The 24898-nt window shown below is 38.5% G+C and overlaps 2 protein-coding genes and 1 long non-coding RNA gene across 5 annotated transcripts in view; 1 reads left to right on the top strand and 2 right to left on the bottom strand.

Annotated features, from left to right (window-relative positions):
• Positions 1-569: 569 nt before the first annotated feature.
• LOC136264245 (uncharacterized) lies at positions 570-4112 on the bottom strand. The gene is made up of 7 exons (XM_066058959.1): positions 4081-4112; positions 2768-3963; positions 2538-2711; positions 2295-2483; positions 2042-2174; positions 1141-1988; positions 570-1082 (listed from the first exon to the last, which is right to left on the bottom strand). Exons 2-7 carry the CDS (start codon positions 3884-3886, stop codon positions 585-587), a joined length of 2961 nt encoding a protein of 986 aa, XP_065915031.1. The 5' UTR covers positions 3887-3963; positions 4081-4112; the 3' UTR covers positions 570-584.
• Positions 4113-4120: 8 nt separating this feature from the next.
• LOC136264244 (uncharacterized) lies at positions 4121-5369 on the bottom strand. Of its 2 annotated transcripts, XR_010705018.1 has the most exons (4): positions 5229-5369; positions 4498-4729; positions 4261-4446; positions 4121-4200 (listed from the first exon to the last, which is right to left on the bottom strand). It is a non-coding gene; the product is annotated as an uncharacterized lncRNA (long non-coding RNA). The 2 variants fall into 2 exon arrangements; XR_010705017.1 differs by lacking the exon at positions 5229-5369 and having other exon boundaries at positions 4498-5212.
• A 1121-nt stretch (positions 5370-6490) lies between these two features.
• Positions 6491-24898, top strand: part of LOC136265225 (uncharacterized) — a 73743-nt gene continuing 55335 nt past the window's right edge. Inside the window, exons 1-6 of one of the 2 annotated variants that reach the window (XM_066060080.1) lie at positions 16644-16869; positions 18249-18371; positions 18425-18497; positions 18547-18656; positions 19098-19157; positions 19217-19414. In XM_066060080.1, coding sequence (XP_065916152.1) covers positions 16759-16869; positions 18249-18371; positions 18425-18497; positions 18547-18656; positions 19098-19157; positions 19217-19414 — 675 coding nt within the window. In that variant the 5' untranslated portion in view covers positions 16644-16758. Of the gene's footprint in view, positions 6536-16643; positions 16870-18248; positions 18372-18424; positions 18498-18546; positions 18657-19097; positions 19158-19216; positions 19415-24898 lie in introns of those variants that run through there. The other variant, XM_066060081.1, reaches the window with a different exon arrangement.

The following is a 24898-nucleotide window of genomic DNA, read 5'->3' as shown; positions in this document are numbered from 1 at the left end:
CTCCGTGGTCTTTATCTTGATTCCTTTCAAACCACCAAAAGGCACTCCTACGATGGTTACTCCATCTACATAGCAATTTTCAACTCATTCCATGAAGCGGTTTACCCTGTAGGCGTGACAACAAATCGATCTTGTTTTACGCGAATAATCGGTCATAACTCCTGAACCATTCATCGGATTTGTACCAAATTTGATGCTAGGATTCGCCGTTGGATTCCCTTTCTGTGTGCCAAATTTCAAGGCGATCGGAGTACGCGTTTGCTTGTTATAGCAATTTTTGCAAGTGTGCGAAAAGACGAAGAAGAAAAAAAAAAACGAAGAAAAAAAACGAAACTTTGGCAGCTCGTATCTCGGAAATGGCTGGAGCGATTTCCTTCAAATTTGGAATGTAGACTCCCTTGGCTGGCGGGCAACTGTGTAGCAAATTTGGTTCCAATCAGATAAGTGATCACCGAGATACAAAGGTGTGAAAATGACGTTTTCGTTCTTCCTGTCAATATACTCACGGGTGTGGCGCGCCGGCTTCTTGGGCCGCACGACACACTACCGTGTGTCTTGATATTAATTGATAATAAAAATGGGATTTAAGGCAACAGCTTTTGCAGAAGTAATTCTAATACCATTTGTCGCCTAATGCTAGCCATATCACATTGACTAAAGTTGAAAGAAGTTTTGTTAGCCAGGCACTGAGCAATTCTACATACAAACACACCACAGTCTGAATTATTTGTCTGTTGTGGAACACCTTGCGAAGTAGAGCAATTCCATTCCGTGGTAGAGGCACAGTTGGATGATTTCTCTAAAATATATGATTTTAATGCTTCCAAACATGCTGGATTTGGTTCATGCAGCGGGTCATAATAAACAATCTGTAGGTCAGCTGTGCTTATGCTTGCTAAACACCAGTGTTCTCCAAGGTGCACTGGAACCAACAACAACCTCTTGCTAAATAAATCAGTTTCCTTTGTCCACCGGCACACTGCCTGGGAACCAAAACGTACAAGCTTTGGATAGAAAAATGTGCTGTATACGTAGACATCTGTGTTGGCCTCAGCTACTAATTTCATGTAGCAGTTTATCACCTAGCAAAAGAAAATGGCAACACATAAAAAATAAGTACTACACCACGAATAGCCTTACTTGGTCATTTAACCATCCGGTATCTTTTAAAGTCCAGAAGTCATGACGTGTTAAAGTAATGGTACAACACCTTGATAATTCTTCCTCCGCAGGTCCTGGTCCTAGTGCCTCACTAATCATATCATCATCAGTAGAATGGGCCTTCTGCTCAAATGATATGTCCATTTCTGTTACATCATTTCTATCGTGACTGCCAGCAAGTGTATCCTTTTCATCCATTTCAACAATGTCTACTTCTGCAGAAGTTTGCTGATGCTTATGACTTTTCACCTGATCATTCGAGCAAGATTCATGGGAGGCTTCTGTCACATCTGATGTTGCTTTTTCATTAAGTACTGGTGCTGGCACATCATTACTGTTAGGATTATCGCTTGAACTGGCAGGCATATCAACAGTAACAACTTTCTGTACAGGAATATCCAAATATTTTGAAGCTGTAAACAATTCTTTTCTTGGAGCAAATGACTTTTTTTTAACCTTTTTGGCTGCCAGTAACTTCAATTTGCTTTTGAACACTCTTGGTGGCTTTATAAGCTTAGAATAAGATTTGTCCCTACATTTAGCCTTGCACCGTTTCTTAAGTGGCCTGCTCTCCTGCTCTATATCTATAGACTGCTTCTTGCCATGGCAATTTCCTTTTGAAATGCTTCCACAAACAGAATTGATTACTTTCAGTGCCTGACTATTCTTACAAAAATCATTGACATTTGGGTTTTCATGTCTCCCTCCACGTTTCCTTTGGCAGCCAAAGTAATTTTCAAGAGGATCTTGACAAAGCCTCTCACTCAAGAAGATTTTAACTCCTGGTATGGTGAATATGTATTTAACCAGTTCCACAAATGATTTAACTAAAAAAGATTAATTGATAATTAAAATAATATATTATTACTGCATGCAATACCTGTGACAGTGATGCCAAGACGAGTTTCTCTAGGCATTAACATCATTTCCTTTTGTTTTGGAGAAAATCCTTCCCTTTCATAGACACTTTTCTCCCAGTTCTCCAAGTAAGGCAAAAATTCTTCTTCAAGCCACTGCAGTGCATAAGCAAACAATAAAGTACAACATCTACTAAGTAGTTCTCTAAAATGGTCTACTGTCTACAAACAATGTCACACCCCAATGCATACATTATAATAATACCAATAACATACTTGCAAACGAAAATCCTTTTTAGAAGTGTAGGGATCTTTGAATGATTTCCTGCTGTGGTATCCAGTAACAGCATTGGATACATTGAAGCAATCAAAAAACTTATCGATCATTTTAACAAACTTGACTGTTTCCTGTACTTCTTCACCATAATTCTCTTCAAGCGACTTAGCCACTGTCTCACTAAGAGCCTACACATGTATAATGCATTATACAGCATGCTAATCACATTCTTGTGAACTTACTTGTGCAGCTAAATCCACTCTCATCTTCGAAAACGTCGTTAAATAAACATGCTCGTACCTCAGCTTTTTCACTTGTCTAATAACTCCTCCTTGTTGGGGTACTGCTTGTGGTCCTCCTGTATCATCAAGGTAAAGTTGTTCTAAGTGCCCCCATGATATTTCTTTACCATTGCACTAAATGTAAAAGGAAAAATAACGTACTCTCATTGCAGCTATAGCTATCAACTTACCCATAATTTTCGTTTGTTACTGTTCCAGCTATTTCTAATTGTTTTTAGCAAATGAGGAGGATCAGATATGAAAAGCAAGTCACGTGGTCCCTCTCGTGCAAAAGGGTTGGGTACTTTGTAGACCATTTCATCTTTGGCATTGTGGAGTTTCCACAATCGACAATTTGATGATGCACCATCACACGTAATTCCTAAAACACGGAAGCCCATTCTCTCAAGCCTTGATATTGCCTCCCACACAGGGTCAAACATCAACTCTCCACTGAGGTTGTTACAAGCAAACTGCGCATATGGGTAGTTCAACTTCTGAAAAATGCCTCTCACCATTAGCACCAACATTGAACTTGCGAGTTGTTGTTCATGTTGTGTCTCACCTAAAGCATTCTCAAATTCAAGCAGTCTATTGTTAGTGTTGCCTAGATTGACAAAGCCGATTAAAGAACCCTGGTGTTTATCATATACAAGGTCAGTCTTGATATGAACTTCATCCATGACTAAGAAGACATATCTGTTAAGCTCGTTACTCAAAAAAGCAATGTCGTAAAGCTCTCGATCTGTTTCTGCAGAGAAGCCGATGGTAGTTGATGTATAGTGGGTGTAATCACGCAGTGTTCTTTGTGAAGGCAGTTTGATGCACCCTGTTTTCCGCAGTAGTTCATATGATTTTCCAGATAAATGTCTGAGATACAAGCTCCACTTAATGACTAGTGGGTGCCACTTCATTGACCGAGAGTCCTTTATAGAGCATGCTGTTTGCTGTTGGTCCCAAAAAAGGCATTGAAAAGATCCTTCTGGATACATAGAATGTACTTGCTTTGTGGTTGCATCCATCATAGCCTTCATATCATCATACAGATCAACATTTAAGGTTACACCGTCTTGGGTAGCTGCAGTTGAAATCTTCTCTTGTAATCGACAAACACGAAGCTTTGCTTTTTTGCTCTCCTGGTGTAGATTTCTCAAGCGCTCATCTTTTTCAGACGCACTCAAATTCGCATAAGTTGTATGACTGCTGGGATGAGTCTTCTGATCTTTTCGGCGACGTGACAGCATAGCTGATAGTGTTTTCTTGTATTTCTTACAACATATGCACAGCCTGGACTCTTCTGTACTGTTCATCAATATATCACACTCAACATGATAGATGGATAAGCTACCAGTCCTTGCGGTGTCCAGTGCTGCCACAGTGCTGGTTCCTACAAAAGTTATTCACATCAAAGTATTGTGAACACAACAAAGGTATGCACACATAAAACTTGTCATGCTCTATTGACTTTACATACAGTTAAATGTATGCAGAAAGGACAGCTTACTTGAATTATCTTTGAGTTCGCCATTCTGAATGTTTGGGAACTTCAAGAATGCATCATCACAGTTGCCTTCGCAAACCTTGCTTGTATGTAGAATGTTGATAAAGTTTGATACATGTGAAACTACAGGAAACATAAAATTTCCATTGCATGTTTAATATCGTACAGCAATCCAACCAATACCTGAATTAAGAGATGTCGGAATGTCTTTCAAAAGAGCAGATGAGGGCTTCAGAGTTTCTCTTTTATAATTCACAATCCATGAGAAGTCTTCCTTAATGGCTAACGATCTTAAAACCTCAGTGCCAGACTCAAAATAACCCAGTTGGAATATTCTCAATTCTGCATTTTGGATTGTATCAATCCACCCTGTAAAAGGAACGATTTAGCTAAGCATCTGCACACACTGTGTCACTATACCTGAAGGAATGCCATTACACTGTTTCAGTCTACTGTGCAAAATATCCAAAGACCTGACTGGTGCATCAACAAATGAGCACAAAGGCAGAGACACTTGAAATGACAGTGGCAGAGACACCTTCAGCACTGACACATCTCTCAAAGGAATTGAAACTGGTAGCCTCTTAGGTTTAGGCTGCCAGTGTTTGTTACTATGAAGTCTAAGCTTTCTGTGACCTCTCCTATCATTCATCTGTAAAAAAATCCAGTGCAAACTATAGCTATATGCATAATAATAAAGCAACAGTTCTGAAAAGGAAATACTTGCATTCACTTGAAGATTCAAGGATTTCGCCTACATCAGTACAAGTCAGCAGCCTTAAAACTATCCTATTTTGTTTGTATACATATGAATTACAGGAAATACTTAAGAAAGAAAGTTAGTAGCCTTTAGAAAATGACCTGTAGGCCTCAAAACTTAATACCTCAAAATCGCTTGTTTCGCAGTTGCGCTGCAATTTGATGGCATAAACGGTAAAACTAAGGGTTTTAAGTTGCATGATTTTGTCCGCTAATGTCTCAGCTTTCAAACAGTGTAGTTTACATCGAAAAATATCGCTCCCACACTGCTCTACGAACCCCAAAAGTCGAGGGTACGACTAAAAAGCCATTTTTTGCATAAACCGCGTCAAACGCTATTTGTTCAAAATTTTGACGATTGTATGCAAGTAATACAACAGTATTGTTCTTACCACCACGGTAAATCCTCTTCATGTTCACAACTAGTAGCTTATCTACCCGTTCTTTCCTTTCTTCCGTCGGCGAGGTGAAACCTTACATATCAAAGCGAAAGTGTTAATTATTACAATGCTGACGGCTCGCGATTTTTGTATTGAAGTGTCAGGGGCGGATCCAGGGGGGGGGGCTTTGGGGGCTGAAGCCCCCCCCTTCATATTTAGGCTTTACTTGATCAATATGCTGAGTATTGTAATGAAATTTTGTCTTAGCATAATTATATGATCACTAATAATACAAATACTCATAAACCACCTTATAAACATCTTTCCAAGGTATTATCAGTGGATTTTTGCTAAAGTTTATGCAACAAGGACCCAGATCAGCATTGGAGGTGTACAAGATCGAGATACTCTAATAGAGCAGTCAGCTAACTACTCTAATAGAACATTCACTAGAAACATGTAGTTGGTTCTGTTATGGAATTTTTCCAAATCTGCCTGCACCTATACATACAATGAAGTGCATTGGTCTGTTTAAAGGGCTTCATTCTGCTTGTGTAGTTAATATGTATGGAAATACTTAATTCAGGTACACAATTTCCATTGAAAATGCTCTCAGATTCAATCTTGTATTGTTCAAATTTCAAAATTTTCCACTTTCAACATAACATGCACCTATTCAGTGTTGTGCAATTGTGAGAATGGTGCATCATGTACTTGGTTGTCTGTACCTACCCAAACTTTTCCATTAGCAAAATGCTTCAGAGAGACCTATATAATCTAAAGGCAGTATATAAAATATCTACAGGTATGAATTTTATGTGGAAATGTCTCCAAATTGCAGTATTTTAGCATCTATTGTTCAAAATTTTCCTGGGGGAGCATGCCCCCAGACCCCCCTAGTTCCAGCATGCTTCGCATGCTGGGAAGTGTGCTTCACACACCTCTACCCAAGAGATTAGTACCTTGAGTTAGCCCCCCCCTTTTATAAATCCTAGATCCGCCCCTGAGTGTGTCCGGTTTCCAATCCCGGGTAAGGTATATATTATCTATGGCGAAGCACACCTCCACCCAAGAGATTAGTACCTTGAGTTAGCCCCCCTTTTATAAATCCTAGATCCGCCCCTGCTGTTCAGCTTTCCAGTTCCTGTTGCTGTCAGACCCCTTCAGTGCTGGTCACTGTAAAGCTTTAATAACAATAACCTGAATTTCAATGCGAAATCATTCTAATCAAAATGGCGGCCGGTCGGTTACCATGGCTATTTGAAATAGGGCGTGGTTTTTGAAAAAAGCTGACGAGCGCTAGTTTTGGCAGTGGTACGGTGAGTCATGTGATTTATTAACAAGTGTGTGCGTATATATTTAGCTCTGTTCGTGTTGATTTAATATTAAGGCGTACACTTCCAAACGCTAGTCTCGCGTAGCCAGACCGCTTTTTTTCTTTTGTGTGGGCGTCGGAAAAAAAAAAGGGTCTGGCACACCTACATTAACGTTCCACTGCAGTCAGGGTGAATGTTGATTGCTGCTGATTGGCGAAGCCCTAAACTTCTTAGACCTGTTAAAAACGTCACGCGCACCCTTCCGCTGCAATAGACCTTGTGCGTGCCAAGGTGTGGTCTGGCAAAAACCGGAAAAAGTTGCTACGAGAAAAGTGAGGGCAAAAGTATTGAGCGTTCTATTGCAAAAACCTTCCCTAGGCGGAATAACTTGCCATGCAGCAAATATGTTATATATTTTTACTCAGTAGCTTACTTTAATATAACAACGCTACTCTATCTTAGCACGACTCAGGGATTCCTTCTAGTCTGGCGCCGCCCGCCCCTTCGCAAAAAGTAAGGGTCTGGATACTCAATCATTTCTACCGCCCAGATTCGGCGGTAGCCAATTAAATGCGTGCCAATGACGTTCACACAGAAATCGCCTTAGCAACACAATGCTTTTGTACGAATTGAAGGGAATCATCTGACGTAACAAACGCATTACATGTGCTGTGTAATTGAATTCCTTTTGAAATGATTTGGTATTTGTATTTCACTAGACCCTTACTTTTTGCGAAGGGGCGGGCGGTGCCAGACTAGATTCCTTCGTGTTAGCATTAAAAAAAAATTTCGTAGGCATAGAATGCATACATTTTTTGCCCTCAAAAAGTGGCGGATGCATTATTTTGATGATGTAATAAAGTGCCATGCCCCTTAGCACGCACATGGTCTGTACAAGAGAACAGTATGCAGTGGTAAGGCTGCACTTTTTAAGTCTAAGAAGTTTAGGGCTTTGCCAATCAGCAGCAATCAACATTCACCCTGACTGCAGTGGAACGTTACACAGAATTCTTAATGCAGGTGTACCAGACCCTTTTCCCTGACACCCACACAAAAGAAAGAAAGAAAAAAGCGGTCTGGCTACGCGAGACTATCCAAATGCTATACTTTAAAAAGCAGTTTTTTCTCAACCTTTGGTACTAACGGACAGTTGATCCGACTTTTTTGCTTCGCTATCATTTAGACTGCCACAAAGACAATCCTGATAGGCTATGTGTGCAGTTAAAATTGATATGTATAATGTCTTCAATGGAGTACAACATGTGCATTTCCTTTGGCGAGTCAAGCATCACTTTCCTGGAATCTACTGTTGGGTGAGATGGTGTTACAAGCATCCTTCTAATCTGCAGTTGGGTCCTGTGGCCTTTCAATGCAGTAGAGGTGTACAACAAGGGGATCATCTAGGCCCCTTATTGTTCTCTCTGGTTTTGTTAGATTTGATGGAGTCTATGTGATATTTCTTTTCAATTATGGTATCTTGATGACGGAACTGTTGTGGGGTCACGTTCTGCTGTAGCAGATTTATTGGACCTCTTAGCAACACAAGGTCCATCCTCCTGAAAAAATGTGATTTTTTTGGCCAAGTGGAGATCTATCTTTTCCCACATTTCCACAGGAGGTAGGCCGTCCATTGCAAATTTCGGATGGTGTTGAGCTGCTGGGATCCCCTATTTTCGGCAGTTCCAAGTTCTTGATTTTACTGATTTCCTTTTTGACAAGGTTCATTCTTTACAAGACTTACTACCTAGGTTGGAAGATCCTCAGGTGGAGCTTCAACTTCTGCTTCAGTGTCTAAGTTGTTGTAAAATTGTTCATATCCTTTGCACAGTGCTTCCACATTTGCTGAGCCATCTTTCAGATTTTGACAACCAACTTTGTTGTAGCCTTTCTCGTGTTGTTCACCATTCACTTTCAGATCTCACTTGGCAACAAGCTACTCTTCCTATGTGGTTGGGAGGTTTGGGCATTCGTCAAGCCTCAGACATGGTCTATGCAGCTTACCTTGGCAGTTGTTCAGACTTCAAGGACTTAGTATTGGGCATCCAGAGAGATAGCGATTTCATGTTGGTGGGAGAAGCTGCAGCACAGCAAAATATGATTGGTCTACTTCCATCTACTTTCAGCTTCTCCCCTGCTTCACAAACAGATCTGCAGTTACATCTTGATGAGCATTTTTACTCTGAAGTTTTGCTTCAACAGAGTATACGTGATAGGGCTCGTTTACTAGCTTTATCAGATTCCTCTGGTTTGGCTTGTGCTTGGCTTCAAGTGATACCTTGTCTCCAAATTGGGTTAGCAATTCCACCTGCTGAGTTTGTTGTTGCTCTCCGGCTTTGGCTGGGTATTCCAGTTTTCTCTAATACAGATTCACCATTGTGTGTTTGTGGACAAATGATTGATCATTTTGGAGATCACCTGATGGGATGTGGACATGGTCCACTTTGCATAAGACAACATAATGCTTTGTCTGACCTTATTTATTATACACCTTTGGAGGATAATTCAGATGTCTGTAAGGAACAGAAGGTGTCTGGGGAATCTGCAGCTAAACCTGGTGATATTTTTCATCTGGATTTTTGCAATGGTCATCCAATCTACTTTAATGTTTCTGTTCGAAGTACCCTCCATTCTGGGGTTCTGTCACACTCAGCCATCACTCCTGGGTTCGCAGCTCTCAGAGGAGAGATGGAGAAAGATGCTAAGCACAAGGCGCTGGTAGAAGCAGCAGGAGGTGAATTTTTACCCTTAGTAGTAGATAACTTTGGTATTTGGACACCTTCAAGTGTAGAGATTCTTCGCTCAATTGCTCGGATTTCCACTGTGTGGAATGGGCTGTCCATAGGCAAGGCTTTTCACCAGCTTGTTGAACGGCTGAGTGTTCAATTATACCATTGTAATGCCAAAATGATTTTACATTTTTGGGCACTTCACCCCCACTCTGAAGATGATTGGTTGCAGGGTTGTTCGGTGGAGGATGAGGATTTGCCCCAAGATGTTGTTAGGGGAGATGACTGTGCAGATATGAGTGAACAAAGTTGTATAGAAGTATTATCTGGCTTGTGCAGGGACAACACAGTGTCTGATGATAACTTTCCTTCTGCAGTTCCTGTCACCAATAGGTTTTCATCACTGTCACAAATTCAACATCGCCCAACCCTACAGTGTAGCAAGCTACGTATGTAGTTATAAATAAGGAGATATAGTTGTTGGAGGGCAGCTATAGCTACTGTCAGTAGGTAATTACCTTTTTTTTAGTCTTCGACTTACAACAAAGCTGCTTTAGTACTAGTGGTAGGGCTGTAGAGATGAGTCAGTAATTATTCTTAGCAGGTAGCCAAGGTGGCACTGCCGGGCGAGGTGATGGAGCTATGCAGTTAAGCTGGCTCATAAATTTCAGCCCTAACACTAGTTCTAAGTACTGAAGCAACAAAGGAAAGCATCTATACACTACACAGTGTTGGGACAGTTACTTTTTAAATGTAACTCGTTACATATTACATATTAATTATTTACAACTGAACTATTTAGTTACAGTTACATATTACCAATATAATAAAGTAACTATAATAATATTACATATTATATTACTTTGTGTCCACAGCCTTATGCTGTCATGTTGAAACTACCACTTTATCATGTGACATGATTGCGTTGTTGGACAGTGTGCAAATCTCGAAGAAGCTGGTGAATAAGCTTCATTCAGTAGGCTTCATTACTTCGTAGTGGTTAGGCGTTACTCAGTGGATCACTAATGAGATTAGTAACTTTGTTACTTAAACTAATAATATTACATAATATTATATTTGTTACAGTAACTTCATTACTTAGGTAACGCATTACATTTGCAAGTAAATAACTTAAGTTATATTGCCTGTTTTTACAGCATATGTCGTTATATTACTTTGTTACCTCAAAAGTAATAATTATTATGTGCGTTACCCCCAACATTGACAATACAACAATAGCCTCTATCATGCTTTATCACTGCTAGTACACGTGTATCATAAGTGTATTCTAATAAATTAGTGTATGCACTAGCGGGGGGGTCTGACACCAACTGGAATACAACACAAATCACTTGTAACCACAAAATGGAATCAGATAAAATGGAATCTTGACAAATGTTCTTAAGTCCAATTATATCTGTATATTTCTTGTAAAATTATGTTGCATATTATCTCATGTGCTGTGTTGCAATCAGTTTAGTCCCTTGAGTGCTATGCACGTGTGTCAGCACGTTTGTACAAGCCTTGCCAGTGATCCAATTAGTCTGGAAGCCAGCCGAGTGCATAAAAGTGTTAATATACGTGTAGCCAGCTATGTAAATTTCAAAATTTGGAATCTTGGCTTGGAATCCGGAATATTTGCAAAATAATTGGTGAGATTTGGAATCTTACACACGATTTTGGGTGGTGTCAGACTGCTCACGCGCTACTTTCATGACTTGTAAGGAAGAGCAGTGCCGGCAGTTGTAACTCGATAATGGTGTCTCCAGTGTTGCAAGAGATGGATAATTCCTGGATTATTGTTTTAAAAGTGTTTCCAGCTTATCCCATGAGTCCAGTCCTAGTCCAGTCCGCGAAATAGATTAGGCCAAAAATTTTGTAGAATTCACTACAGTGATCAGTTAAATCCCAAATATATATTACTTCCTCAAGTGAGAACATAATGCATAGATCACAGATTTCTGCACTGAATTGGCTGCAATTGTTACTACGGATAAAGGTGGGAAATAATCAGATAACCTTCCAGAGCTCAATCTAACTAAGCATAGCTATTCAGCACTCCTTGAACATAATAGGTTAGTTAGCTGAAGCCCGTGCCTTTTTCGTGTAAAAAATGGCCAGGAAGGATTTTTATAGCACTGTTCATGCTCATGTCACCGGCTACATTTACCTCGTTGCACATGCAGACATACATCAGCAGAATGTCATAGACATTTGTATGTAGCTACACCATCAGCTGATTGGGCAGCAGTGCCAGACATTGTAGTGTCCACAACTCATCAGCCCCACAAACCACTAGTGTGATTTTAAGAACATCACATGAGGTCACATGACTCCATCATCAAATTAAAACATTATCACACATTATTATTAGTTCACAAGCGTAAAGTCATTGGTAGTTTTCTTCAAGATCTTGGCTTATGAAAAAGTCAAAATACGTTACTTACAACATAATGCATGCACACACACAGAGTAGATAACATCACAGTACAGCAAAGCAAAGCATGGCACAGAACAGCATGTATTGTACAAACAACACAGCAAATTAAAGTCAGTGTACAAATATACACCCTGACAGTGCCATTAATAAATAAATAAAATCTATGGCTAATTGTATTATGCCATCAGTACTGAAGGCATCAGACATGACAACAATGCCAGCAAAACTAGTAATGATAATAAAGAGATACGCAGGCAACCAAGGCGTGTGCAATATTATTTTATTGATAGTGGTCCCAATCAAAATGTTGGAAAGGTGTTGCTAAGCACTGACATATTTTTGGGAAGAGTCTATTACCTTGACTGCTAGTACAAGACAGTACAGGTAGCTACTGTTAGTGTCTGTATTCTCATTAAGCGCATATTACCTGTTAAACGCATGTTATCTGTTAAGCGCATACCTGTTTCTCGTACTTACCATATAGCCTAAATATTTCGAGGAGGGAAATTTTGGCTGATTCCGCAGTTTTGGGGGTTATCAGTGAAAATTTTAGCCTTGAAATATTTAGACTAGTGTTGTTTTAGTTAACTAAAACTAAAACTAAAAGTGGTTTTAGTTAAGGCTTTTACTTTTAGTTATCTGAAACTAAAACTAAAACTTAAGTTTTTCTGATTTGTCAAAAGACTAAAACTAAAACTAAAATTGCCTCAATTTTTATGCTGAAACCTATACTAAAACTAAATATATCATTTAATGTATAACTGAAACTAAAACTAAAAGTAGTTGCCACCTACAATTATAAAAGTTGTTGATTGCTTAAAACTAAAAGTACTTTGTTATATTGTAGTAACACACATAGCTAATTATTCACTATACACATACTATCTGCCAGTGTATATAAAAGTAACTAAAAGTGTTTTGCTATAAAGATATTTAATAATAATCATCACAAGGTTTAATGCTAAAAAAGTTACTACTGTGACGTTGTCAAGCAGGACATATAGCTAACTTAAGCTATCACAGAATTTAATAATAAGAGCTCTTTTAACATTAGTGAAATCATGTGCACTGTATTATACTTGTTCTTTGAAAACAAATCATGTAGGTAACTACAAGTAGCTGCTACATTCATTATTGCATAAACCAAACAAAGTGGATCGAAAGAATGTAACTGTGCATCAAATTATTGAAAGGGTGGCATGCACTGACTGCTAAATCAGTCTTCATATTTACTACTATTGTTTTGGCACTTGATGCAACGAATCATTTTGATTTTGGTACCTTATAGTTCGGTTGTTGAAGGCAAAAAAATGACCATACCCGGAAATAAATGGTACCAAGACAAATTTGGTATCATTGGATGCAGAATTTCTTGGAGAATAACATATCCAAAATCCTCTGAAATCCCCTTTGGGGAAAAAAAAGTTATGGGCATTTAAAGTTTCATGGTGATAGTTGCATCTTTTCAGTGAATAAGCTAACATTTGTCAAAATAATGTGTTTCCTTCATGGAAATGTAACTAATAACAGTCATGTGAACTAAATTAGTACTGTAAACCTAGTAATAATTGACCTTCTGTGTTGCTATTAGGATATGATGCATGTTTCATTGTTTAGGAAACATCCCTTTCTACCGTGAAACAAGTGAAGCCCACAAATGCATATTACACTTTTGTAGCTATATTTAGGCATGTAGAGATACTTGCAGGTGCTTTTTGTGTTGCAACTAGGACATGATGCATTTTTAATTGTTTGGGGACATTCTTTCCAACCCAGGAAAAAGGGAAGCTTTTATTCAAAAGTAAGTTCATAAATAGCACTTGTAAGAATTCTTTAAAGAAGTGAGATAATTTCTGTTTTAGTATAAAAGAAGTACCCTTTATGATTGTTCTACTCTGCATATAAGCATTATAAGGGTCAAGATTAGAAGAAGTACTTGAAAATGCATATGGTCCCACTGCAATTACCCATATGATGTCTGGAAAAGCTGTTTCTAGGGCATTGTGTGGACACTTCTTGGTAGAGGCTGCATTAGTCAACAAGCTACTGTTTCAAGTATTACCATACACAGCTAATGAAAATGAGACTGTCAACCCTAGTGAGGAGTCAGAAGCTGCGAATGAAGAAAATGCTGATTTATCAAGTGATAATGCAATATTGGGACTGCAACAACTTCTTTTGGAATTGCCATGGAGGCAGAAACCCTTGAAGATGAAAACTGGGCAGCATGCAATGAGTTGAAGATATGCCTGATATTAATGACGTAGAAGAGATTTGTAGTTCATATGAAAGGGTAGTAAACAAAAGTCTACCAGTCTCTGTAATCGCTGAGTCACAAGAGCTGATAAAGCTAGATAATTGTTTACGTAGCTATAAAACATTGCTTGCTGAAAAACCATCTAAAGCAAGGTTGTGGTTGCAGTATATAGAATACATTGAAACTTTTTATTTGAGCTGAAAAGACAAGAGATGGAACTTGCATCTGGTTTCAGTAGGAAGAATGTTAACTATATTTTCTGCTACTGGTCATATTAACTATGCCAAAAGTTCTTGCCTATATTTATACAACAGATGTTACAGTTACCAACTGATCACTCTTTGCTGTATCATTGCTTTGTTGAACAAGGCTTTCATGTTGTCCGTCAAGGTAGCAGGTTTTGGTCTGGACTATGGACAGACCTAGCAATTGAGCAAGTCATGATGAGATCGATCAAGAGTCGTGGAGGACTTACAAGGGGAAGAGGAATGACAGAGTCATTTCTCTTGCAATGGATTTACAGTATGCATAAATGTGCTGGGATCCATAATGCTATACCACCATTACAAATGCAAAGCACAAAACTAGACATTGATTTGGGAATTTCAAGGAGCAATCAAGATTTAAAAGATCTTACCAAAATTCAGGAATGGTTCAGTCAACATGAACCATTCAATGTGAATGAACATAAGCTGCACTCTTTGTCATCAGGTTTAACTGCTGTTGAAGGCAACAGTATTAATTGCCATAAGGCAGAGGAGATTGGTAGAAAGATACATAAACAGTTAGACAATGTCAGTGTCTTGGAAGCATCAATTAAGTGAAGTGAACAAGTCAAATATTTAGAGCAGCTATATCCGGGAATTCAAGTTGACAAACAGAAAGTCAATATAAATCCAACAGCTCTATTTTCTAGGCTGATAGCAATTGTTCAGAGAGAAGAAGACATGACTCCATGTTTTCATTACGAGCTCACGGCCATTCCAACTTCACCTTTTAAGGACTGTGCAATGTGTAGTATTACATGCAGGGTGCTTCAATAAAAGATCATGAGCATCAAAGAAGTGTGATAAAGACTTGTGCAGATATCCAGCTTGGCAGGTGAAGCTATGCAGGCTCACAATAACCAGAAGGTGTTTTCATCTAATGAGAACAATAAACTACAATTCATAAATTTGCTAAGCAAATATTGATGGCCACAGTGTTCAGAACAGCAGTGGAGATGCAGACACAATGATAGTTGCACATGCCCTGCAATATGTTGTACAAGGGCACAAAGTTAATGTAGTAGCAGATGATACTGATGGTCTAGTTTTGCTGAATGATGTATCACTGGAAGCATAATATAGCTAATATATATTTTCTTTCAGAAGCAAATGCTTTGCAGAAGAAAACAATGACTGTATGGAAAATACGAGATCTTAATGCTAAAGCTGGTGAAACAATAAATTATATCACATCTTCTGTTCCTCCATGCCTGGAGTGGTTGTAACACAACATCTGCAACCTATGGACTAGGAAAAACCAGCTTACTGCAAAAATCCCTGAATCAAATGAAATACAAGAAATATCATTCTTAATTAGTCGATGCGATGCAACAGCAGAGCAGGTAGGCAATGCTGGCATATGCCATCACTTATGGTGGCAAACCAGAAGAATCTTTAAACAAGTTAAGGTACTTAAAGTTAATGGAAATGATATCATCTTGCAAAACAACACTCGATCCTCAAAAGCTTCCGCCAACTGAGAAGGCAGCTTACTTTCCACTTGAAGGTCACAATTTGGGATAAGCTTACATATGATTACTTGGATCCTAAGCTGTGGGGCTGGAAGCTTGAAGGTTCTGCATTCACACCAGTAATGACTGATATGAAAGCCCCAAGACAGCTACTGAAAATTAATACAATATAAATACAAACTTTCATCTAAGAATCCATGTGGCAGTAACATATGTTCTTGTCGTAAGAATGGACTTAAGCGAGACACAAATAGAGACACATATAGTAATCTGTGATAGTTATATTCACTGGTATAGGAACCATAAATCCACTGATACAAATGTCGTGACTTACAATCAAAACATTATAACTATACAAATATGCATAGCATGAATTCATTTTGCATAACACAAGTGATAGTTCTATATCTTTAAACACTGCATACCAAAGCTACAGCAATATAAGGTCATGCTCAGTTTTGCATTTAATGTTAAAATGTCTGAAAAACTTCATTTGGATATGGATATTTACATGCGTGCTCTATTAGAGTATACCTGACTGCTCTATTAGAGTATATCGATCTTTTAACAAGTTTTTTAAGAGGGCTCATGTTACCTCTGTAAATCCTTCCCTGAGAGATGAAAGCAATTGTTGTGCTGTGCCATTACACTATATCACTCACTCATTTTGTCCTGCCACGTGACTGGATTTTGGATTTCGCATTGTTGATTCAGAGAAAACATATTTTAATAATTTAAAGCTTTGTTACTCACCAGCTTTGGCAGCTATAGGTATAGATTTTTCAGGAAAGATGGACAACCTTTAAGAGCAGCTAGTGGCCAAGGTTATCCCTGTAGAGTTTCCTGCCTTTTAGATAGTTTTTTTTTCACCAGTGTTGCTGTATCACAAGTCCTCAATAAGGGGTGGAGGGGTGAGCAAGAGATAGACTACAAAATGGACGAAGATGGCAATTGAGGTTACCAGACCACAAAACAGCCCATCAGCCAGAGGCAGGAAATAGATTGAAATCTCACAAAACAGACATACATCACATATTCAGCTCCCTGCTCGTCTGTCCAGAGTGTATGAACCCACCAAAGCACTTCCCTGTTGTTCACAGACCTGTACAGACATCTGGTGTGGTTACACAGGCCGCCAGAGAACAGTCCACCAAAAGCAGACCCGACAAGTTGAAGGTGAGTTTGATATGGAAATTGTTAGCCTGATAGTGCAGCAATTTCATGCTGGTGTTATCTCACTTTTGGCTTTTGCACCCTACGGTCACAAATGGTGTGTTAGGGTCCTGCTAGCAGAAGTCTAAATTTTACAGGGGGCCCCTGAACCCCTTGGAACCCCCCCTCCCTATGCCCCTGTTCACCACTTATCAGCAGATTTGTGTTGGTTTGGTTGCAACACCTTTACAATGCAAAATTCATCATACACCCCCATGGCTTGATCATTGAGTCTGTAAATTATATAACTAATACAAATAATAGTGATATCCTTCAAAAGCACCTTTGCTGTAAAAAAACGCACATCCAAGAAACTATAAGTACCTGTAACCCCATGTAAAAACAGCTCAAAAAGACTTCATGAAATTGACTGGAAACTGAAAGAGCGGATATCTGGAACGGCCAAGAATCAATGTTACTATGTACAGCTAACTATGATTACCACAGTTTTTCCAATCCATGCAAGAATACTTTGACTGTAAAACAGGTAAATAAAAGTAACTGGCAACAATCAATGTTACTACAACTAACTATAATTACCAGTTTTTCCAAATCAATGCTAGAATACTTGGTTGTAAAACAGGTAAATAAAAGTAACCAAAACAGCTGATATCTGCAATGGCCAAGAATAAAGTTTATTGTGATACAGCTAACTACAAATATTAATGAACTTGTAACGTTGAATCTTAATCATTCAACTGTGATCTACACATACACCCTTGCTACATCCTAAGTTAATTCTTTGTAACTCTAATTAGCTGATAATTTGGCCACCTTTTTTTCTCTACACTGACTAAAGGCGGCCAAATTACCAGCTAATTAGAGTTACAAAGAATTAATTTAGGATGTAGCAAGGGTGAATGTATAGAACACAGTTGAATAATTAAGATTTGATGTTACAAGTTCATTAATAATTGTAGTTATTTGTATCAACATAAATTTTATTCTTGGCCATTTCAGATATCAGCTGTTTTGGTAGCCAGTTACTTTTATTTACCTGTTTTACAGCCAAAGTATTCTTGCATGGATTTGGAAAAACTGTGGTAGTTAGTTGTAGTAACGTTGATTCTTTGCCGCTCCAGATATCAGCTCTTTCAGTTACCAGTTAATTTCATGTAGTCTTTTTCTACAGCTGAGCTGTTTTTACATGGGGCTGCAGGTACTTGTAGCTTCTTGGATGTACCTTTTTTTTACAGCAAAAGTGTTTTGGGGGGGAGATACTAGTAGAGATAAAAAGTTGTGATACAAAATTGTTCTTAGTTGTACAACTTTGCATTAATGCACATGATGCATCAAGGGCTAGCTGATGTGTATACATGTTAATACATGGTTTGTCATTATAGATAATTGGAGCAAACACTATGCAAACAATTAAATGTGTAGTTACTGGAGATAGTAGTGTAGGAATAACAACATTACTGATAGCGTACACTACTGGTAAATTCCCACAAGAGTATGTACCAACGGTAAGCATTGTTTATCTACAAGACTAGGAAAGTATAATACAGAACTGTTGTAGGCGTTTGATAATTATGCAGTTACTGTTATGATTGGTGGAGAGCCTTATACTTTAGGATTATTTGACATTAGTGGTATGATAATTATTGCCATATGCATTAATTTCATATAATTTTTACTAAGGACAACAAGATTATGACCGATTAAGACCCCTCTCTTATCCTCAGACTGATGTTTTCTTGCTTCTTTTTTCAGTTGTGTCACCTGCTAGTTTTGAGAGTATTAAAGAAAAGGTAAAAGCATAGAATAAGATACTATTATAATTAGGGCTGAATCAAATACTCAAGTACTCATTAAGGATTTTGATACTCGGATGGTAAAATAGGTATTTGAGTACTTATTAAGACCACATGCTCCAACTTACAGGATACATTTGTCATCATGAAGTGACGCTGTCACGTTTAGTTGCAGTTTCAAGCACTCTGCTAGTCAGAAACATTTACATGGGTACTTTTTAATTAATGATCCAGTACTCATGAAAAATAGCTGTTTCTAATATCATGTTTTATAAGCCCATAAGTAGTTTACAGTGTTTTCAAGTCACAGCAATAATAAGTGCACTGCATCAATGCTAGAGAGTACTTGAAACTAAAAATTGTTGATCGTTTCAGCTCTAATTATATCAAGTAGAAGGAAAAAATTAAGTTGTTTTAGGGATGTGTTTTATTCCACAGTGGGTACCAGAAATTACTCTCCATTGTCCAAAAACACCATTTTTATTAGTTGGTACACAGGTTAGTACTATATATATATATATAAAATTCTGTGGGTTGGTAAATAAACTTGTGTACAGATTGACTTAAGAGATGATATAGAAACACTAGAGAAGCTTTCAAAGGTAAAGATGAAGCCCATTACTGTTGAGATGGCAGAGACATTGGCAAGGGAGATAGGAGCTGTGAAGTATGTTGAATGCTCAGCTCTAACTCAGAAAGGAGTAAAGAATGTTTTTGATGAAGCCATACTAGCTGCTTTGGAACCACCAGAAGTGGTATGTAGTATAGTGTTATATTATACAAAGGATTTTCTTTGTATGTTGCTATATAATATATGACTTATGGTGTTTGAGCATAATATAAGGTACACATCTCAATATACGGAAGCATGCTTACCTAACTGAATTTCCAGTAACCCCTTGGAGAATAGAGAATGAAACTTTCAAGCCTCTCACAGTAAAATCCACAATACAGTCCGTAGATGATTGTCAGACAGCAGACTCCCGGGACTAAAATATACACACAACTCCTGAGAGTGCTGCGTGCTTGACGGAGAGTGCATATAATTAGTCATATCCCAAGTAATCATGTTATATAATAGTTAGACACCGACACCAAGACCAAGGGAACTAAGCAATTTAGTAACCCTGATGGCCTGAGGCTGTAGTATCCCAAGCACAGTGAGGGCGCTACTAAGGGCCTGAGAGGTTATTAAATCGCTTAGTTCCCATTGGTCGCAGTGTCTAACTTATTTAGACTATAGTTTAAAGTACATACCTTTATAGCCAGAGCATGAGTGTGGGGTGAAAGAGCAATGCAGAACAGCGGAATGGTTTCTTCCTGAAGTCCTTACAGCATCCACAAAAATAATTATTCAACCGGTAACCAAAGTAACGGCTAGAGGCATACACCGTTTAGTCTACTATTTTTGTCCAGAATTATTTGCGGAACACGGAGAAGGAGAGTATTACAGTATTATCAAGTACTACAGTGTGCCTTTCATGTTATAATTATTTATCATGTACAAAATTACTTGAGGGCGGGTTACTAAGTGAACACGTGTAGGTGACTAAGTGAGCATGTCAGGTGACTAAGTGATTTAGTAAACCTGAGAATGAGCCACACCACAGCCTAAACTGGTATATTCTATACCCCAGTAGATGAAATGATTATAGATAGCAATTTATAGTGAAACAGTACCTGCTGGAGATTGAAATCAGTCGAAATCCTTGTTGGATCAGACATTTTAGACTCTTTAGTGGTGCCATACCCACTTGTTCACGATTACTGTGTTATCCACAAAGGATACAAGAGTTCATCAAAAATCCTTTTATTAACTGAGGTGAATAATTGTTGGTTGATTTAGGTGCTTGTTATTATAGACTTGTTTACCATTTAGATAAGGATTTCGTGAAATGTGTAAAGTTACACCATGTATGGTAAGTGTAGCCACAAAGCGTGGTACACTGTATATCACTTATTTACCACAGTTTGCTGTGGTATATCAGTTATATACCACAGTGTGGCTTTTGATCTCCACCACATGTGTAGTATATATATCCACACAAAAACAGTCAAGCTGTGAAAAAATGGTGTGGCCTTAAAAAGCCTGGGTGGAAAATAGTTGTGAAATCAAAGGTGGCAGCCACGAAATGGCTGCAATGATGTTAATGCTAATAAATTTTAACAATGCACACAGCCATTATTAAAAGTTAACATCATTGCAGCCATTTCTTGGCTGCCACCTTTGATTCACAACTTTTTTCACCCAGGCTTTTTAAGGCCGCACCATTTTTTTCACAGCTTGGCTGTTTGAGAATTCAATTAGGGATCATAGAAAAAAGTAAGGAAACTAGGAAGGTCGCCTAACCCTGCAGATATACTAGTGGACATTTAATTTCTAATTCAGTCATGGTAGGTAGACTGAATTAGGGATTAAATGTGCACTAGTATATCTGCAGGTGTAGGCGACCGAACCCACACATGCCGCATCAAAAGAAAGGATGGTGCATAGGTAATGTTTTCGACTGAAGCATGCCCCAAACATCGATTACTGACTCGAAAGTGAAGTGTCTGTTATGCTTCGCTTTCAGCTAGGTTCAACAGCGCTAAAATGAAGAACAGGTAGGAGAAGTGCCCCTGCAATCAATCCAGTCACCACAAAAAATACGGACATTTGACGTGCGCCAATTACTGACTTGAAAGTGGCCATTACGCTTCACTTTCAGCCTGTTTCACAGCTCTACAAACAAAGAACTGTAGAAGAAGCACCTCTGCAATCGATCCAGCCACCATGGAAAATACAGACGTCCCCAGTAGGGAAGCCATCATGCTACTGCAAGTCAACACCTTTAGCTGTCAGCAAAAAGTAATGGGACGTAAAAGAGAACAAAAGTAAGTCCATAATGCATGCATTGTATGTACTGTGGTATGCCAAAAGGCACATCTCGGGATGACGCGACGTCAAACAGTAAAAAATCAAGTCTATAGCCTTAACCATTATTGAGTTACACTTGTCTGAAGGCATCAGGGCAGGCAGTTAGTCAGTGAGTAGAAAATTCCATTGAACAATTTAAAAAAAAAGGTTTTTGTAGAAATCTATTGGAAGCATTTAGGGTCGTACTGAAGGCACTTTTGGGCTTGGTTATACCTAACCAATACTGCCAAGGCACCAGGATGGTATTGTGAAGCTGATTTTTGGGCAATAGTTTTGGCCAGAAAGATCCAAACCTCTAATATGTATGATATATATTTATATTTATTAGTTTCTATCATTGCACAATGGGATTGTGTGACAAGCCAGAGGAATCCTTTTTTAATATCCTGCATGTACCCCTGACATAATATACCCCTGTAGCATAACATAAATTTATCTTGATCTGTTTGCCTCTGTTCTCAATCTTATCATGTACTGGTACTCTATTATCTTCCTTGCGTGACTAATTGTTATCAAAACCCACATAAATCAATGCAAGAGGAATGTATTATCCATAAGCGAAGAATCAAGATACATGGTAATGTGTCATGCAGCCCAAGAAGCCAGTTCACCACACCAGTACAGGAAAAGCCATATCTAAACCAAAACAGCCATGCTGCAAAAAAAGAGTGCAGCCCTCAAAAAGGCCAGGATGAAAAAAGATGTGAAATCCAAAGTGGCGGCCAAGAAATGGCTGGTTAATGGCAAAAATTTTTATTACGACAATTCAGGTGAATTAGGTGCCGAATCCTAGTGGAGGAGGCAATGCAAATTTACCTGAATTGTTGTAATTAAAATTTTTGCCATTAACCTACCATCACAGCCATTTCTTGGCCGCCACCTTGGATTTCACATCTTTTTTCATCCTGGCCTTTTTGGGGGCCGCACTCTTTTTTTACAGCTTGGCTGTTTTGGTTTAGATATCACTTCTTTTTGTATTGCAAGCCACAAAGCCAGCCATTAACTGGCTTTGGTGCTTCCTTCTAACTTGTTTTTTTTTCTTTTCTGCAGGAATTGTGGAACAAAGGAAGAAATGTTGTGTACAGCTTTTTGTCTGATTAAAAATATTTGTATATTTAACAATGAAAGATAATCATACTGTAGGTAATAAGGTGACTTCTTATACATAACTGAACTGTAGCTGAAACTCCCATTGTTTGTAGCTGAACTCTTTCCAGGGTGACTTGTTTCTAGCTAAACTCTCTACGTGGTGATTTGTATCCAACACATATTTCTACAGGGTGATTTGTTTGTAGCTGATCCCTATAGGGTAACTTGTATCTAGCTGATATCTCTACAGGGTGACTTGTTTGTAGTCTCTCTACAGGGTGATTTGTTTGTAGCTGAACTCTCTACATGATGGTTTCTTTGAAGCTGAACTTTCTACAAGGTAACTTCTTCTAGCTGATCTCTCAACAGGGTGACTTGTTTGTAGCTGAACTTTCTACTTAATGGTTTCTTTGTAGTTGAACTCTCTACAAGGTAACTTCTTCCAGCTGATCTTTCTACAGGGTGACTTGTTTGTAGCTGAACTCTCTACATGATGGTTTCTTTGCAGCTGCATTCTCTACAAGGTAACTTCTTCTAGCTGATCTCTCTACATGGTGACTTGTTTTTAGTCGAACTTTCTACATGATGGTTTCTTTGTAGCTGAACTCTCTACAAGGTAACTTCTTCTAGCTGATCTTTCTATAGGGTGATTTATTTGTAGCTGAATTCTCTACAGGGTGGTTTGTTTGCAACTGAACTCTCTACATGGTGGTTTCTTTGTAGCTGAACTCTCTACAAGGTGACTTCTTATAGCTCATCTATCTACTCTATTCATAGCTGAACTCTCTACAAAGTGATTTGTTTGTAGCTGAACTAGTACTCTCTACAAGATGATTTGTTTCTAGCTGATCTCTCTATAGGGTAACTTGTTTGTAGCTGAACTCTCTACACGATGGTTTCTTTGTAGCTGATCTCTCTACAGGATGACTTGTTTATAGCAACTCTCTACAAGGTGATTTGTTTGCAGCTGAACTCTCTACATGCAGGGTGGTTTTTTGCAGCTGAACTCTCCACATGATGGTTTCTTTGTAGCCGAACTCTATGCAGGGTGATGTGGTTGTAGTTGAACTCTCTACAGGGTGATTTGTTTGTAGCTGAACTCTCTACAGGATGGTTTCTTTGTAGCTGAACTCTCTGCAAGGTGATTTCTTCTAGCTGATCTCTCTACAATGTAACTTCTTGTAGCTGATCTCTCTACTGGGTGACTTGTGTCTAGTTGTACACTCTACAAGGTGATTTGTTTGTAGCAGAATACTCTGCAGGGTGATTTGTTTGTAGCCAAACTCTCTACAGGATGGTGTCTTTGTAGCTGATGTCTCTACAGGTGACTTGTTTCTAGCTGATCTCTCTACAGGATGGTTTCTTTGTAGTTGAACTCTCTACAGGGTGGTATTTTTTTAGCTGAACTCTCTCTAGGGTGATCACTTCACAGATAAACCCTCTACAAGGTGGCTTCTTATATCTGATCTCTCTACAGTGTGATTTGTTTGTAGCTGAACTCTCTACAATGTGACGTTTTCTAGCTGAGCTCTCTCTTGTTTCTAGCTGATCTCTCTACAGAGTAACTTGTTAGAAAAGCTGAAGTCTTTACATGGTGGATTTTGGTTGTTAAACTCTCTGCATGAAGACTTGTTTGTAGCAGAATTTCTACAGAGTGAATTATTTGTAGCTGAACTCTCTACAGGGTGCATGACTTGTTTATAGCTGAACTCTCTTCAGTGTGACTTGTAATGTTCTGAATCACTACAACAATATATTTGTAGCTGAACTCTCTATAGGGTGACTTGCTTCTTGCTGAACTGTCTGTAAGATTAACTGTTTGCAGCTGAACTCCCTACAGAATAACTTGTAATGTAATAGAATTCTATAACAGAGTAAATAAATTAGCTGAATGCTCTATTAGGGTGACTGTTCTATTAGAGTATCTCGATCTCGCATTTGCTACACCGAGTTGGCTTTCGAATCATAACTCAGTGGTTTGTAATCTGATTTTTCTGTACTACTGCAAGGATTTCTATGAAGATTATTCCAACTATACACCAATTTTCAGCTAATTGCTCTAAGCTGATTTCCTAGTAGGCGTAAAAACTATTACTTTTTTATTCATAAAAATCGACTGCATAATTGTGACACAGGTTGGGTTTTGTGTCATATCTCCATGGTCTTTATCTCGATTCCTTTCAAACCACCAAAAGACACTCCTACAATGGTTACTCCATCTACATAGCAATTT

The sequence above is a fragment of the Dysidea avara genome, chromosome 8 (assembly GCF_963678975.1).
Source record: "Dysidea avara chromosome 8, odDysAvar1.4, whole genome shotgun sequence".
In the NCBI taxonomy this organism is placed as follows: domain Eukaryota; kingdom Metazoa; phylum Porifera; class Demospongiae; order Dictyoceratida; family Dysideidae; genus Dysidea; species Dysidea avara.
Note: the sequence above shows the minus strand (reverse complement) of the source record. Positions and strands in the feature narration are given on the sequence as shown.

Excerpts from the sequence above, each read along its gene's own strand:
- LOC136264245 (XM_066058959.1), bottom strand. The coding sequence starts at position 3,886 with ATGAACAGTACAGAAGAGTCCAGGCTGTGCATATGTTGTAAGAAATAC. Across the intron at positions 2,712-2,767 it reads GTAACAAACGAAAATTATGG|TGCAATGGTAAAGAAATATC; the intron begins GTAAGTTGATAG and ends TTTTACATTTAG. Across the intron at positions 2,175-2,294 it reads AAAAGGATTTTCGTTTGCAA|TGGCTTGAAGAAGAATTTTT; the intron begins GTATGTTATTGG and ends TATGCACTGCAG.